Below are 16,819 nucleotides of genomic sequence, written 5' to 3'. Positions count from 1 at the left end.
ATTTTAGGTAGGGCGTATATCTGGTCAAGGGCGTCGGTCTTTTTGTCTGTAAAGAGTCATCTTAAAACTTGACGTAACAATCAAAGCAACGTATATGCCTCGTGAGGCTGACGAACGGCTTACTGTTTTGTAAGCGCTAAGCGCAAGTTTGAATCTCGACATCACTAAGAATTTCGCCCGTATCGGTGAGCCGGTTATTTAGAGAACAACCTTCTCGGGCCGGTTTCTGTATCCGACTTTTGAAAGGCTTTATTATAGCTATAAAAAATTAACCATAGTCTAATTAGAATTGAAATGAGTAATCCATAAGCACTTTTTGATTTGTGTCGTAAAATTACTTAAGTTTTCATTCTATTGGATTGTTGAATCCTGTAATGAGTCCATCAACTTATCTGGAGGATGAAAGTTCTGATGGTGCTGCATTTGTGCCTTCACTGGTTGGGCCAGAGAAAGACGTAGAAAAGGCCGAAGTTGAAGAGGATCCTAACATTGATGGAGGTTATGCATATTTTATTATTTTGGCGTCTTTCTTGTTGAATTTTTGTACATGGGGCATGAACTCTGGATTCGCTATTTATTTTGCATATTATTTGAATAATGATACCTTCGAAGGTGCCACTAAAATAGATTACAGTTATATTGGAGGTATGGCGTTTGGAGTTGGGTTATTTTTTGCTCCGGTAATTAATTATATACAAGGCTTGATAGGTACACGGCCAACTATTATAGTGGGTAATTGTCTTCAATTTACTGCCCTAATGTTGGCGTCCTGGTCTCGCTCTCTATGGCAACTTTATCTAACTCAAGGTTTAATGCAGAGTTTTGGATTGGCTTTCATATCGTTGCCGTCTCTTAGTCTTTTACCCCAGTGGTTCAAGAAGAAAAGGACGTTTGCAAGTGGGCTCGCGACAGCAGGTTCGGGAGCTGGAGGTGTTGTATTTAATTTAGGGATGCAAAAAGTGTTGTCAAGTCGTTCGGTGTTTTGGGCACTTCGTTGTCAGAGCATTATAGGTTTTGGTGTAGCATGGATTGCGATTTTAATGATCAGAACTAGAACTAAGCAGCATCACATTGAATTTTCAGTTTGGGACTCTCAATGCGTCTCCTGTGGTGGTTTCTGGTTGCTTGCATTTTATCTAATTACGTGTATGTTTGGTTATGTGATTTTACTTTATACATTAGCTAACTTCACGACTAGCTTGGGATATTCAGAATACCAAGGGTCTATTGTATCAGCTATGGTTCAAGTTGGAAGCGTACTTGGAAGACCCATTGTGGGTCTAGCATCGGACAAGTTAGGACCATGTACTGTTGCAAGCTCGTGCTACTACATAGTTGCCATATTCTGTCTTGCAATGTGGATTCCAGCTAGAAATTACGCTACTGTCATTATATTTGCGCTAATCGAAGGAAGCCTTATGGGAACTGTGTATGGGACCCTTGCTCCAATAGTTGCCCATTTAGTTGGCATGCCAAAGCTCAATGTCACATTTTGTATGTTGTGGCTCTTCGTTGGTGCTGCAGGTGTCTTTTCACCAGTTATTGGTGTTAAGTTAACGGCTGGAGCTGGAAATGAGATTGACCCTACTAGGTATAGAAATTGTTCCATTTTTGCTGGGGTCGCATTCTTTGCATGCGCTACATCTATGCTTCTTTTACGTGGTTTTCTCAAGGCTCGTGAGGAGCTCATTGAAAGTGAAAAAGATGCTGATGAAGGTGGCCAACTATATGTATTTGTTAAGCCGACTTCTATGTTAAGAGGTTGCTTTAAAAGGACAAATACACCTGCATGATAATAATATAAAATATATTGCATTAAAAAATGCTTCAATATTTTAACTAAGTATGTTTCCTATCTTTACCTCTTCTGTATATATTTCTGAGATATAGTCGCATCTCGAGTTATAAAATTAAAAAACAAAAAAAAAAAAATCAATTAAGAGCTGCCATCTGAAATACATGCGTAATGACATCTGAAATACTGGAAGAGACACCCAGCATGGATACCGAGTCTGAAGTAAGACCCTTTTCCTCAGATAATCAGGACACATCAAAAACTGGTGTCACTGTTAGCGTAAATCATTCGGCAGCTGAAGATGATAGTGCGAAGCGAACATCACTCTCACTTTTAGAAAATGACAGAGAAACAATTGGTATTATAAAGAGGAGCATCGAAGAGTCTGAAATCGAAGCAAATCTCAATGCTGATATAAGCAATGAAGCTTTAGATTTAACTTCAAGCAAACCAATCGAGCTTTCAGGACAAGAACATACAAACTTACAATCTCAGCTTATTACTGGGATAGATAAATCTTCGAATACCAAGGATAACAGATCGGGTGCAGATGCAAACACAACCGATGAATTTAAGGAAGGCTTTTCTACTGCTCTCAAGTCTGATGGTTTCCATATTGATGAAACGCGGCATCCCAAAGCCAAGATCGAATCTGTCGAACCTGAGATTCCAAGAAATGTTGATCAGATTGGCGTCTCAATAAATGGTATAGATAAAGATATCAGCTCGAACGTACTGCCCTCCTCATCTGGCCCTTCTTTAAATGTGCAAAAAGATTATCTGGATAATCTTTCCAAACATGTCCCAATTTCCGAATCCATTCATGATTCTAAAGTCCCCATTTCATCAGGTAGAAAAAATCGACTTGTGATTTTTTGTGAGGAACCAATCTTCTATGATACGAAAGAGTTCATATCTCGGCTCAAGGTTTCTACTAGTGACGACGTTGAGGTTGTTAAGCTAAACGAGCTCAAGACAGATCTTATCGAGAACAAAAACTCTTATACTAATGTACATTTTTGCATAGAGTATAGCGACAGCTTTAGCTCGAATCTTAAGAATTTGACGACATATTTCACCAACGACTGGACTAACGTACAACCAAGCTTGAATGTTGCTTTCCACATTCAGTTCGATAAAGAAATGTTATGGCCCCAAGATTATAACAAGATAGAAAGAGACGAGTATGATAACTTCATAAAGTCTTTATCTCAGATTATTTCAGATCGTATAAATCAATTTTCTGTCATTGGCAAATCTCTTTCTGATATGAATTCTCCAACAAAAAAAGATGACAGTTCAAGTTTAAAGCAAGAAATCTCTGTAGAGTTTCAAGAATGGAAAAATTTAAGAACTCTAGACTACACTGGGGGTAATGTCGTATCTTTTGAAGGTATTAATTTTCCTGAAAGCTTGGAAGTGTTAAACATAGGCAATCAAAATTCCTTGAAATCCCTTGCTGGCTTCAAAATGCCTCACAAATTAAGATCGTTGATTGCGCATAATACTGCCATTTCTTCTATTGACAACATCAGCTTTTCACCATTTTTAGAGAGCCTTGATCTCTCGAATAATAATATTTATTTTCTTAATTATGTTGACTTTCCAGTAAGGTTGTTGGAGATGGACTTATCTAATAATCGAATAGATAATCTTAGGGGGGTCAACTTTCCCAGAACACTTAGATCACTATCCTTGGCTCGGAATCCTATTGAATGCATTAAAGGCGTGAAGTTCCCTGACGGTATTCAATACCTTGATGTGTCTTGCATTCCGAACGAATCAATGACAGGTGTTAGATTCCCTGACTCAATAGTTGCGTTGAATCTTCAAGAATCGATGACTAATACTAGAGGTTTGAAATTACCTCAGTTTTTAAAAGAAGTCAACCTAAGTGATAATGGTGTTAACAGCATAAATCCCTTGAAGTTACCAAATAGCATTGAGCGGTTATTTCTTAGCAATAATAACATAAAAACACTCAATAAAGTTCTGTTTCCACCTTGTTTGAAGGACCTATACTTGGGTAATAATCTCATAACCACATTAAAAAATGTCCATTTTCCAGTTGGTCTCGAAGTACTTGATTTAGAAATGGATCCAGACGTTGACGAGAATGATAGACATATTACTACCTTAAAAGATGTAATATTTCCACCCAATTTAAAGGTCTTGAAACTTGGCCATCATTCCATAAAGAGCATAGAATCAATAGAATTTCCTTATGGTTTGGAATGCTTGAGTTTGGCATACAATGAATTGAAATTTGCAAGGAACATAAAGTTTGGTCCAAAATTAAAAACGTTGGATCTTAGTGGAAACAGGGACTTGATTAATATTGATCATTTTATGATCCCAGATTCAGTGACCGATCTACGCATAGCGCCTCAGTTAATAGAAAACTTACCGGCGTACATCATCGAACGGGCAAATAATAGACAAGTAAAGATTTCGAAGTCTGCACCCTACTAGAAGATTAAACTTATTTTCTAATACAAAATAATATAGTTAATACAAGAAGCATTTATTATGAATTACGTCTATTTGTCCTCTTCTTCATCCGAAGATTCATCTTCATTTTCTTTTCTTTCCAATAAGGCCTGTAACTGAGCATCATCGCTAGCTGTCACAGCCTTTGGAGCCATTGTAATTTTACAAACTCCATCTTTTTTCTCAATTGATTCCGTTATTTTCTCAATAGCAGTTTCTAACAAAGAAATACCTTGGGTCTTGTCTAATGATTGAGTAGATATGATATATAATGGTGCAGCCACTAAACTGGCTTTGACTTGCATGTGTTCAGTGGAAACATCTTCAGCTGCTTTCAATGCTGACTTGATCGCATCAATACCATCGTAACCAAAGCAAGAAACTTCAACATCGGCTCTTATCTTGATAGCTTGTGGTGTTAAACGTCTAGAAATGTATAATTTTAATTCTTCTAACACGTCTTTTGAAGGAGGCACAATCTCATCAAAGACTGTAGAGTCGGTAATGGATAACTTAAATGCGTCATATGCATGGCCATATTGTCTGCTTAACGGCCATCCGATTGTCTGATATAAGGTTTCTAAACTGATATTGAATTTCTCTGCACAGTGTCTTAATATGGAGTGAACTGCTTTCGATTTATTGTATCTTTCATCACACTTTACAATATCTTCAGCGGAGACTCTTCTTTTAGATAAATCGATATATCCCTTTTCTTTGTCCACTCTCAAAACCACAGCAACTTCGTTTTTTCCAACACGGATCAACTTTTGTATCGATCTAATACGTCTTCTAGATAACTCTGATAATAAAACCATTCCCTCAATATTGTCATACTCGAGTAATTTGACGTAGGCCCCCATTTCAGCAATTTCTTGGACATTAACCATTACCACTTCGTCCACCTCTGGATACTTATTCTCATAAAATCTACAGTTAGAAGAGCTCATCTTGGAATTCGTATCTAATGAGCTAAAATTCACTTTAGCAAAATACTATGTTTTATTGATTAAGTTTGGTATACTCAATATCTTGATGAGCTTTCTTGATGTTGAAATCAAGATGAAAAAAGCGTAAAGAAAAAAAAATCTTTAGAGAAATTACGTAATACAAAAGAGCACTATTTAGCTGTATCAGCTGATAGATCATATGACCAGATTGCCACAAATTGCAACACCACAAACTAGATGGTAGCGAAATATAAAGCCAGTTCCTATTATCGCTTTTAAATCTAAGAGTTAGATATATCTAACCAAGAAATCATATACTGAAGCGAATTCGACTTTACTCAATATGATAAAAAAAGAAGAACCTGAGAGGCGAGGAAGAGATTTCAAGTCAACTAAGCGGAGTCAGATTAGTTTAGAAGAAGCCAAATTTTTAATTGATTCCAGATATCAAATCAAGGAGGTTTTGGGAAAGGGCTCATATGGAACTGTATGCTCAGCAGTAGACTTGGGCATTGAAGGTAACGAGGAAGGTATTCAACTAGCAATTAAAAAAGTTTCTAACATCTTTGATAAACAAGTTCTTTTGAAAAGAGCAGTCCGAGAATTAAAACTCATGAAACATTTTAAAGGTCACAGAAACGTAACTATTACCCCCATCAATTATCTTTCTATCATATTTACTAACACTGCATAGATCGTGAATTTAATTGATCTCGACATAGTTCATATTCAGCCCTATGAAGGACTATACTGTTTTCAAGAATTAGCTGAGTATGACTTGGCCAAGGTGATTTACTCTGGAATTCAATTCTCAGAACTACACATTCAAAGTTTCATTTATCAAATTTTATGTGGGCTCAAGTACATTCATTCTGCTGATGTGATTCATAGAGATCTTAAACCTGGTAACATATTGGTCACTACTCATGGCACTTTAAAGATCTGCGATTTTGGATTAGCGAGAGGCGTAAATCCGGAGTTCTTTCTGCAAAGAACAGCACCTATCACGAATTATGTAGCAACCAGATGGTATAGGGCACCTGAATTGATGTTGAGCAATCGAATATATAGCAAAGCAGTTGATATTTGGGCCGTGGGATGCATACTAGCAGAGCTATACGGAAGAAGACCTATATTCATGGGAAAAGACCAAATTGACCAGCTCCACAAAATCTTCAGAATCTTGGGCAGCCCACCTATTGATGTAATTAGGAAGCTCCAATGGAGGTACACAGTTCCTCCCAGAATGCAGTACAAAGTGGTATCATTTGCCCATATATACCCTTTTGCTTCAGAAGGCGCGTTAGACTTATTAGAATCATTATTGAAATGGGATCCATCCGCTAGACCGGACATATATCAAGCTTTGTCGCACCCATTTTTAGAAAAGATTCGAAATAAAGATTGCGAATCTGAATGTAAACAAGTTTTTGACTTCAGCTTTGAAAATTCATTTACATCGATGGCGGATTTGAAGCAGCTTCTCTACGATGAGGTGCAAGCTTTCAAAGTGGAGCGTCGTCGCATTCAATCGTAATTCGTTGTTTATTAATATATATTCTATATGATGTCTTGTTCATCTGTATTTTCGTAGTATAGACTATTATAAACAACTTTGTCACACCAATTTTCCAGCGCCACGTATTATTATATAGAAGTACTATGATGTCGGTTGCATGCTTTTTTTTAAATTTCTCAAAAAGTGGGGAGAGCGTATACCGAGTTTCAATCAACTAACCGAGGAATAAGTATAACTGTGAGCGTTTATAACCTCCTCTTTAGCCAACGTTTATGTCTTCATTACCAACAGTTCATCTAAAGATAAAATATGGTACTGACTACACATCCTGACTTGGAACTCATTAAGATATACGTGGAAATTGAAGGGCTCGACCCCATTGAAGTTCCTTTAGGAAAAGGTGATATAGAGGTCAAAATTCCGGAACATACAAAATACACCCAAACTTTTCATTTCAAGGTTAAAAACAAGCCATTGAAGAAGTTCTGGTTTAAAGTTACTGCTAAGAAGCATGGAATCACTGTAAATGAAAGAACCACTGAAGTTGGTGATGAATTTGAACCTAGAGAGGAGGAATATGTAGAAAGGCTCCCAGAACAAGAGACTCCAGGAGGGTTTTTAATTAGAGGGCGGTTTCCAACAGTAAGTACTTACTATTCTGGAGATGAGGTATTAATTGAGTCACCTTGGACTTTGGAAATTACGAAAAAGTGATTACTTTTCGCTATTCGATTTATATACACCACTGGTGGAAAGTTTAAATAACTTTAAATAAAAAGAATAACTATTTGACATCAACCATAATCTGTAGGTTAGTGTTCCTTTTCATAAATAAAACCCAGACGTTTCTGCAGCAATTTTTTTTAATTTTTATTCCTTAGTGATAGATTGCGAATGTTTTGTAGATTTTTCAATGATATGCACATATTTTCAATTGTCAAGAAAAAATTGAACGGAGCAAGCCAACATGTTGCAAATGATTTCAAAAGGATCACTGAAGATGCTTACTACACATGGACTTAAATGAACATCTAATAGAGATCTTGTGAGATTATGAAGAGGTCTCTGGTGAAGTTCCCTTATCTTTTGGCATCTTATCGCTCTTTTTGGATATCCTGCATCATTTAAATTTATACATGCGTCGGCAATTAAAGGAAGCAAGGTCTCACTCTCTGGCTAATACTCTTATAATTTTTTTTTTAAAAGGCAACTTTGATTACTTTATTCCTGTAGGATATTTTGGTGAGAAAGATCTATTTTGATATTCAGAATTTAACAAGACACATTAGAGCTACCATGGAGTACGTTCGTCCAATCACTCACGAATTATGGTATGGAGATATAAATAATAGGTTAGGATCACAAATCGAGGGTTATTTGAATAAGGCAGGTCTGGTAAAAAGTGAAACTTGTAAAGATGATACCTCAAGACCAGTAAAGGGAGCTAGGGTGTTGATTGGGCCGCATGCAGGGTACACATACTCTGGAGAAAGATTAGCAGAAACATTCAAGGTGTGGGATACTTCGAAAGTGAAGAGGATATTTATGTTGGGCCCGTCTCATCATGTTTATTTTAGGAATTCAGTAATGGTTTCGAAGTATGAATTTTATGAGACCCCTTTTGGAAATCTTCCTGTGGATGTTGATACTATTGAGAGCCTAGTTCAGTCAAAAAGTGGCATTTTCAAATATATGAGTGCGGTCGTTGACGAAGATGAACATTCGTTTGAAATGCACGCTCCTTTCATTTACTATATGTCAAAAGATTTGCCTCAGGGCCTCCCCAAAATTATACCCATCATGATAAGTGGTATGGATCCAAATCTCAATAGTGAAATAGCCAAAGCATTGCAGCCCTACTTCGAAAATGAAGAAAATCATTTCATTATAAGTTCTGACTTTTGCCATTGGGGTCCTCGTTTTGGTTACACTGAATACCTAAAGAATGGTGAAACCGAAAGTCCGACGGCCAAGAGCTTGATTTCTTTGACTTCTCTGAAGCAGTTAAAATCCGACTTTCCAATACATAAATCGATTGAGAACTTAGATAAAGCAGCGATGCGGATAGCAACGGATGGGTCCTACGAAGCTTGGAGTGACTATATCCAGGCTACGGGCAATACAATTTGTGGCCAAAAACCTGTTGGAGTAGTCTTAAAGCTATTAGAAGAATATAAAAAGAAGCAGGCTACAGATAAAGATATCTCATTTAGCTGGATTGGCTACTCTCAAAGTAACAAGGTAACAAGGATATCAGACAGTAGCGTGTCTTATGCATCCGGATACGTCAAATTATAATATGCTTCGAAAATTAGTTAAGATATACTAATCTCTATTTTTAGACACAATTTGCTAGCTATTTCATCAACTTGCTGTGCTCGTTTGATAGCAGTATCTAGAAATATAATGAAGAGACGATATGAATTGCTCACTGAAATTCAAGTCCTGTATATACTTTTACCCTGTAACGTCGCGCTGATAAAGTTAGAACAGTATGAATGTATATATGGTAGAAGTGAATTAATCTTCTCTATAGCAATATGAGTGATGGAAAATTATTCGCCAAGTCCAAGTCATCCGAACTAAGAGCTGAATTGGACCAAGCTTTCAAGAAATCGAAGCCTCATAATAGAGTAAAGATTGTACTCAAGAAAGTAATTGCGAATATAATCTTGAACAATAATGAGTTGGTTAACTTGATGCCTGATGTAATAAAATTAATGAGAATCGATGATTTAGAAATCAGGAAGATGTGCTTTCAATACCTTACAAATTATGCACATCATAACCCAAAAGTTGCTCATGAAGGGCTTCCATATTTAATGAGATTCAAGGATGATCCATCTCCAATAATGAGGGCTTTGGTAATAAAAACATCATCTTCAGTTCCCAATAAGGATTACGTGGAGTTCACTATTAAGAATATCAGGAAATTCTTAAAGGACCCTGATGCGCATGTAAGGAAGACTGCGGCATATTCAGTTTGCAGATTGTATCAACATGATGAACGTATGACATCAGAAGAGAACTTCATAGACGATTTGAATGAGCTCCTATACGATTCAAATCAAGTCGTCGTATCCAACACGTTAGCAGCCCTAAGCTACATTACTGAAAATGGGAAATCATTAACACTCACTATAGATAAGTCTCATGCAATGACATTAACAACTTATTTGGGTAAAACGAATGAATGGTGCCAAGTGTATATATTGAACTCATTAATGTCATATGTACCCCAAACAACGAATGAGGCTTTAGATCTAATTGATGCTACAATTCCATCGTTGCAACATGAAAATTCTGCTGTTGTGTTGAATGCAATCAAGGTTATTGTGTACTATAGTAATTACGTAAAAAATACCCAAATTGTCATGCCGTCCATACCAAAAAGGTTGGGTACCTCACTTGTGTCACTATTGTCAAAACCTCCTGAAATTCAATTCCTAGTCTTGAGAAATGTTATATTGCTATTATTAGGTAAAAAAGAATTGGTGAACTTTGACGTTGAAATGTTTTTCTGCAGATTCGATGATCCAATCTATGTTAAAGATACAAAACTCGAAATTATCTATTTGCTTGCAAATGAGAATAACGTAGACTTAGTCCTAAACGAGCTTGAGGAATATGCAACTGAAGTTGATGTTGCCATGGCCAGAAAGGCAATCAGGGCATTTGGAAATTTGGCAGTTAAATTGGAAGGGGCGAGCCAAGATTGTGTGGAGGTGATCTGCGACTTGGTTTCCAATGGTATCTCGTATATAGTACAGGAATCAGCAATCATTATTAAAAACATTTTGAGAAAGTATCCGGGGAAATTTAATTTTGCAATCGATGTGCTACTCGAGCACTATAAACATATAAACGAACCTGATGCCAAAATTGCAATGATTTGGATTTTAGGCCAACACTGTAAAACTATCAATGGTGTTCGGGACATTTTTGAAGATTTTATTTCAACTTTTAGAGACGATCCTATTGAAGTTCAATACGCTGTACTAACAGCAGTTGTAAAACTTTATCTTCAGATTCCATCTATAGGGGAGCCCTTGGTTTTGAAAATTTTGAAATGGGCCACAGAAGAAGTTGATAATCCAGACCTTAGAGAAAGAGGCTTTTTATATTGGAGACTAATCTCGTCAGAAGAAAATCACAAGAAAGGAATTTCATTCCAGGAGACGACTAAGCAAATTGTGTTGAATTCTTGTCCTATTATAAACGCTGATAATGATAATATAGAACCTACCATTTTGGAGGAATTAGAGTTAAATATAGGAACATTGGCATCAATTTACTTAAAACCGGTTCAAAGCGTCTTTCGATTTTCCAAACACAAACAATTACAAAATAGCCCGGCTTTATTCGAAAGACCTCTTCCATCACCACCAGACTCACAAAGGGACACCGATGGTCAGAACATGGAACAGCAACATCATCAAAAGAATAACAACTATTCACCAGCAATGGATTTTTCCGACAGTTATCCAGCGTCTCGACTGGCTGGCTCCTCGCATGACAAAAATCTTATATCAAGAGATTCGCATAAGCCATTAATGCTGAGCCGTCAATCTCACGATTCTGCTACTTCGAGTGGAGATGAACATATTAAGAAACAGAGCTTAGCTAAAAGAATTTCAAGAAAAGCTTCTGCAATATCTATTAGAGGAAATAAGTAGTGATTAAAGACATTATAAATATAATTACTAAAAAACAAAGTAAAGAGCGATCTTTATAGTCCTTATCGATCACATGTTATTTTACCTTTTGATCTTCTTCTAGCTTAATCGAGTGATTCACAAGTGATGACAAAGGCGAAGTGGCTCTTCTAGTTTCCAAGATCTCCACATCTTTAGAAAATTTCACGGGGCCCCCAACCGATTCGATCGTCTCGACTTTCAACTTCGGCATATTTGGTTCAGGACCATCAGCTATCTGTTCCCTAAGTTCATTCAAATTAATTCCAAGTAATGATGCTAAAATTATAATTGCAGCAGGCTTTGACATTACTAACATCATTTCCTTACAAAAGCTTGCTGCCACACATTCTGGGCAACCATATTCACACTTACAATCTCTCACTCTTTGGTAAGTAGTAAATAATATATCATCAATGTGTTCAAATGTTTTAGCCGATATTCCAGAACCTCTTTCTCCACCCTTACAGTCATAAAAAATTAGTCTTCCTGGTCTTTTACGCTTTGTTTCTCTTTGAGCAAATTCTTTTTCTGGTGCTTTGCATTCAGTCATTAACTCTGCCTCTCCCACACGAGACGAAAATTTTGCATTAGGATCTGTTGTAGCTCCACCACTAATATAAAGCGGTAATATGTTCATTATCGCATGCTGAGCAGAGTGTATTCCTCCAGCAGCGGAAAGATGTTTTTCTTTGATAATTCTAAGTGCTTCCAAAGGTATATCAATCCAAAATCCTTTGGCATTCAAGACGATTGGTGGATTCTTGACTTCTACAGCCTCTAGGATTTCTGACCTTCTATTGACTTTAAAGTAACCAAAAACAATAATTGTCATTTCAATTCTTCCAAAATACACTGGGATATCAATAGGAGCACTAGAATTCGTTGGAAAAAGTTGCTTTACTAGTATAATTTCGGTTGGATCTATGTCCGTGAAATCACGTTGCAGAGTAATCCAATCAACATTCACTCTTTCAACTTTTGCAAAACGATAATCAGAATTAAATTCCTTAACTAAATAGGGGTACCCTTGGTGTAAGAAAATCGCACCTTCATAAAGTGTGAAACTTGTCCTTGATGCTTCTACCTCTTCAATGACGATATTTCTATCATTAGTGATATCGACAACTGCAAAGTTATCATTTTCTATTGCACGGAGCTGAACGTGGTCAGTTGGCCAAGGTAAAAACTTTGGATGTGTTCTATAGTAATTATCATTGTCTTGGTAAAGCTTTTCTTTACATAATTTAGTAAATGTGTTCATTTTATTTATAGAATTATCAGGACAGAACCATTTCATATCTTCTTGGATTTCGATTGGCCATTCAAACGCAGCACATTGTAAGTGCAAATCCATAATCAATTGGTCAGTACCAAATTCCATTAACCCATCAACACATAAGTCTTCATATGTCTTATTGCAAAGTTCTTTGGTATTTTTTAAGAAATATTGATCAACGGGCGTTGTTCCAGCAACATAGATAGCTAAACTACCTTTTGAATTTTTTCCTCTACCAGCTCGACCAAATTGTTGATGCAAATTCAGTTTCAGCATTGGGAACCCACAAGACATCACAATATCTATATCGGAAAGATCAATCCCTAATTCTAGAGCATTAGTGGCAACTATAGCCCTAACTTGACCGTCGAACATTTTTCCTTCAATGACTCTTCTGTCATGTTTTGCATAGCCTCCCCTGTAAGATAATATATCATCTTCATTCAAACCACATCCTCTAAATGGTTCATCTTTCAATAAACTCCTGATCTCCTTCATTAAAAGCTCACAGACTTTACGTATTGGGCAGAATACTATAGCCTTAACATCAGGTAGCTTTCCCAAAAGCCTAAGCAATATCTTGGCCAGTTCGGAGATGATCGATTCTCTAGGCACTAAAATCGTATTATTTAAGGACTCACCTAATTGACTAGAGGAAGTCAAAGTGTATTGCTGTCCCTTTTTATTCATCAAAGGTGGTGGATTCCAAATTAGTAATTTCTTTTCACAGCACGGGGCACCATCTTCTGAGATATGCACAATTTCATCATCACAGGAAATAGAGCATACAGATCTAAAGTGTGTAACTGGATTCTGGATAGTAGCTGAACATGATATAAAAGTGATATTATTTTCTGTTTCTGTGATCTTCGAAATTAATCTCAAAAGTCTAGACATAACATAACTTACATGGATGCCGAATGTCCCCTGATAGACATGTAGTTCGTCCATAACAACATATTTTAAATTAGATAAAAAATCAATCCATTGTTTCCCCCTATGGCTCTTATCATAGTTAGGTAAAATTGAAGCATGCAAGGCGTCGGGATTTGTGAATACAATGTCTGCAAATGATCTCACAAAATTTCTCAGGTTTTGGTCAGTGTCGCCATCATAAGTTTCAACAAGAATTTTCCTTTCATTGCAAATTGGTATACATGCAATAAACTCTTGTAAATGTCTCTTTTGATCTTGGGCTAGTGCTTTTGTAGGGAAAATGAAGAATGCAGTGTTCAATCGTTCCATGCTACCATTCTCTATCAGCCAAAGTATATCGTTAATAATTGGAAGTTGATATATCAAAGATTTTCCTGAACTAGTTGAGGTGCTAACAATGACATTTTTTCTCCTCTCATCATTAATGAGAGCATCCAATGCTAAAGCTTGGTGGACATAAAGATCTCTATCCAAAGAGATTCCTCTATATTTTATTAGTCCATATATTAAGTCTGGATGTATAAGTTTAATGCTCGAAAGAGGCTTGAGTTTGGCATGTTGGGACCTGTTCAATGTCTCAATGCTTACAATCTGATTCTTATAGGAGTGCTCATCCTTCAAGGCTCCTATCATTTGATCAATATCTGACTTCACTTCAGTTTTTATGCTTAGACTATCTTTTTGAGAGAGTAAGTCTACCGGATCATCAAAAGATGGGGGCGTTGGCATTAACGGTTCGCTTGATGATATTAAGTTAGTCATAGGTATATCTTCAAGAATTTCCTGGGAGGTGAATTTCTTCAAATGACTATTTATGGCATCTTTAAACTTTTTATTCCTAGAATTTACAATCCTTAACAATTGTACTGGAGTTAGCTTTGCCAGGTATAACTCTTTAGATGAGAAGAAAAATCTCAGGCTCTCTTCTTGCTTCAGATTAGGTTTCCTTCTTTTACTTCCCTTCAAAGCAGCTCCTATTCCATGAATCTTTGTATCACGAAAATCGAATATGAGCAACTGCTTCGTACCATGCTGATGATCGTCGGATCCTGAGACATCTTCAAAAGCTTGGTCCATCAGAACAGGTTTAGATTGGGTATAACCTTTTGACCAGTCAAACTTAAGCTTTTCAGCAAAAGAAAGCATGACTTCATTTTCATCCACATAATCAAAGAATATTTCTTCTGATGCAAACATGCATTTTATTATTTCTAGATCTAGTACAGTAACATCTGCATTTAGTTTTCGTATTAGATCAAACGATGGTATGGTTGCCATAGAATGGGACGCCAAGAAAGTCAAATGGGTATTTATTTGAGCAAAGAGAGCGTATAAACGTTTGAATGACTCTGACCAGTCTAACGTCTCCTGGGTCAGTTCATCTTTCATCATGCTTTCGTAAACATAATGTGTGATATTGATCTGTATGATATCATTCATATATTGATGATGTCGTCAAGGTTGCGACATAATATGTTACAAGCGACATTCAATTCACAGCAACTCAAGAACCATGTCACTTTAAATGAAGGCTATATATAAAAGCATTGCCTGAATTCCAAAAATACTTTGATAGAAATTATACTCTCTATCAGTATATGCATCATATAACAATGTTCGATAAACTCAAGCTTAAGTCTAAAGGTTCCAATGTTCCAGCTGCTGCTCCAGCTGCAACACCAGGTAAGCCACCATCTAAGAGACAAATATACCAAAACAGACAGAATCATGGAGTTAATATTGGTGCATGCTTTGTTTTAGAAAAATGGATCTTTCATGATGTATTTCCTGAAGGTGCTGGCTGTGAACTTGAAGCCGTTCAAAAATTGGTAAAAGAGAAAGGCAAAGATGATGCTAAGAAAAAATTTGAGAAACATTGGAATGATTTTTTGAACGAGGGTGATTGGAAATGGATGAAAGAACATCATGTCACTTCTATTAGAGTACCTTTGGGGTACTGGGATATCGATGGTGGTAAGTTTACCAATGGCACTAATTTTGAGAAGTTTGCATCCGTATATTCAAATGCTTGGACCATCTTCAAAAGAAAATTCATAGAGGAGGCTGAGAAGTATAACATATCTGTCTTAGTAGACATCCATGGCTTACCTTTTGGAGCAAATGGGTCTGATCATAGCGGTGAAAAATGTAGCGGCGATGCTGGATTTTGGAACAAAGAACAAGCTCAGCTTTTGGTTTGTGACATGTTAAAGTTCATTGCAAAGGACTTAAAAGCATACGACAATATTACTGGAATTCAAATAGTGAATGAAGCAGAATTTGCAGATCCACCAAAAAAACAACAAAGGTATTACGCTGCAGCTATATCTAAAATTCGGGAAGAAGATCTGAGCATCCCAATTATTATTTCTGATGGGTGGTGGCCAGACCAATGGGTTAAATGGGTACAGGATCAACAGAGCGAAGGAAAAAGTATAGGTGTCGTAATAGACGACCATTGCTATAGATGTTTTTCTGATGATGACAAAAAGAAGTCACCAAGGCAGATTATCAATGATCTCGAAAAAGACTTATTGACTAATTTGACAGACAATGGGAATGGAGTCGACTTTATGGTAGGAGAATACTCTTGCGTCATTGATGGTTCCTCTTGGAACAAAGACAATGCTAATACAAAGAGGGACGATTACGTGATTCAATATGGAAGGCGCGAGATAGAGCTTATGTCTAAAAGGGCCACTTTCGGCACTTATTTTTGGACTTTCAAATTTCAGTCTGGAAACGGAGGTGAATGGGACTTTAAAACTATGACTGATAGTGGTGCAATATCTCCGGCTGTAGTTGTTAATAAAATTCCGGATTCATCTCAACGTGATCAGAAGCTAAACTCGGCCTATTCAGCTCATGTGGAATATTGGAACAAGCAAAACTCAAAAGAGAAGTACGAACATGAAAGGTATAAAGAAGGTTTTAATAAAGCTTGGGATGATGCAACAGCATTCGCAAAATTCAATGGCTCGGTTATTGGGAGAATTCAAGCATGGAAAGCAGCAAGATTTGACGAGCATGTGAAGTCCAAGGGATCTCTGAAACATCTATGGGAATGGGAGCAAGGATTCCAAACTGGCTTGAATGAGTTTTTGAACTGTGTCTAATTAAGTACTAGAGTGTAATGAACGAAGTGCTTAAGTTTTA

The 16,819-nt window shown here is 36.8% G+C and overlaps 9 protein-coding genes across 9 annotated transcripts; 7 read left to right on the top strand and 2 right to left on the bottom strand.

Moving 5' to 3' along the window:
* Positions 1-374: 374 nt before the first annotated feature.
* PRCAT00001559001 (uncharacterized protein) lies at positions 375-1,793 on the top strand (the record flags this gene model as incomplete). The annotated part of the gene is made up of 1 exon (XM_062951358.1): positions 375-1,793. One exon carries the CDS (start codon positions 375-377, stop codon positions 1,791-1,793), a length of 1,419 nt encoding a protein of 472 aa, XP_062808368.1.
* Positions 1,794-1,966: 173 nt separating this feature from the next.
* PRCAT00001558001 (uncharacterized protein) lies at positions 1,967-4,267 on the top strand (the record flags this gene model as incomplete). Its single annotated transcript, XM_062951357.1, has 1 exon — positions 1,967-4,267. One exon carries the CDS (start codon positions 1,967-1,969, stop codon positions 4,265-4,267), a length of 2,301 nt encoding a protein of 766 aa, XP_062808367.1.
* A 68-nt stretch (positions 4,268-4,335) lies between these two features.
* Positions 4,336-5,235, bottom strand: SUI2 (translation initiation factor eIF2 subunit alpha; the record flags this gene model as incomplete). Its single annotated transcript, XM_062951356.1, has 1 exon — positions 4,336-5,235. One exon carries the CDS (start codon positions 5,233-5,235, stop codon positions 4,336-4,338), a length of 900 nt encoding a protein of 299 aa, XP_062808366.1.
* Positions 5,236-5,578: 343 nt separating this feature from the next.
* CSK1 (mitogen-activated protein kinase) lies at positions 5,579-6,772 on the top strand (the record flags this gene model as incomplete). The annotated part of the gene is made up of 2 exons (XM_062951354.1): positions 5,579-5,875; positions 5,930-6,772. 2 exons carry the CDS (start codon positions 5,579-5,581, stop codon positions 6,770-6,772), a joined length of 1,140 nt encoding a protein of 379 aa, XP_062808365.1.
* Positions 6,773-7,063: 291 nt separating this feature from the next.
* On the top strand, positions 7,064-7,468 carry PRCAT00001555001 (uncharacterized protein; the record flags this gene model as incomplete). The annotated part of the gene is made up of 1 exon (XM_062951353.1): positions 7,064-7,468. The coding sequence occupies one exon, from the start codon at positions 7,064-7,066 to the stop codon at positions 7,466-7,468; it is 405 nt and encodes a 134-aa protein (XP_062808364.1).
* Positions 7,469-8,050: 582 nt separating this feature from the next.
* Positions 8,051-9,052, top strand: PRCAT00001554001 (uncharacterized protein; the record flags this gene model as incomplete). Its single annotated transcript, XM_062951352.1, has 1 exon — positions 8,051-9,052. The coding sequence occupies one exon, from the start codon at positions 8,051-8,053 to the stop codon at positions 9,050-9,052; it is 1,002 nt and encodes a 333-aa protein (XP_062808363.1).
* A 242-nt stretch (positions 9,053-9,294) lies between these two features.
* On the top strand, positions 9,295-11,430 carry PRCAT00001553001 (uncharacterized protein; the record flags this gene model as incomplete). The annotated part of the gene is made up of 1 exon (XM_062951351.1): positions 9,295-11,430. One exon carries the CDS (start codon positions 9,295-9,297, stop codon positions 11,428-11,430), a length of 2,136 nt encoding a protein of 711 aa, XP_062808362.1.
* Positions 11,431-11,506: 76 nt separating this feature from the next.
* PRCAT00001552001 (ATP-dependent 3'-5' DNA helicase) lies at positions 11,507-15,055 on the bottom strand (the record flags this gene model as incomplete). Its single annotated transcript, XM_062951350.1, has 1 exon — positions 11,507-15,055. The coding sequence occupies one exon, from the start codon at positions 15,053-15,055 to the stop codon at positions 11,507-11,509; it is 3,549 nt and encodes a 1,182-aa protein (XP_062808361.1).
* A 221-nt stretch (positions 15,056-15,276) lies between these two features.
* PRCAT00001551001 (17-beta-hydroxysteroid dehydrogenase-like protein) lies at positions 15,277-16,779 on the top strand (the record flags this gene model as incomplete). Its single annotated transcript, XM_062951349.1, has 1 exon — positions 15,277-16,779. One exon carries the CDS (start codon positions 15,277-15,279, stop codon positions 16,777-16,779), a length of 1,503 nt encoding a protein of 500 aa, XP_062808360.1.
* Positions 16,780-16,819: the final 40 nt, after the last annotated feature.

The sequence above is a fragment of the Priceomyces carsonii genome (genome assembly GCF_900007245.1).
Source record: "Priceomyces carsonii strain CBS4050 genome assembly, scaffold: Debaryomyces_carsonii_scaffold_2, whole genome shotgun sequence".
Taxonomy (NCBI): domain Eukaryota; kingdom Fungi; phylum Ascomycota; class Pichiomycetes; order Serinales; family Debaryomycetaceae; genus Priceomyces; species Priceomyces carsonii.
This window is presented reverse-complemented; position numbering and strand designations above follow the sequence as displayed.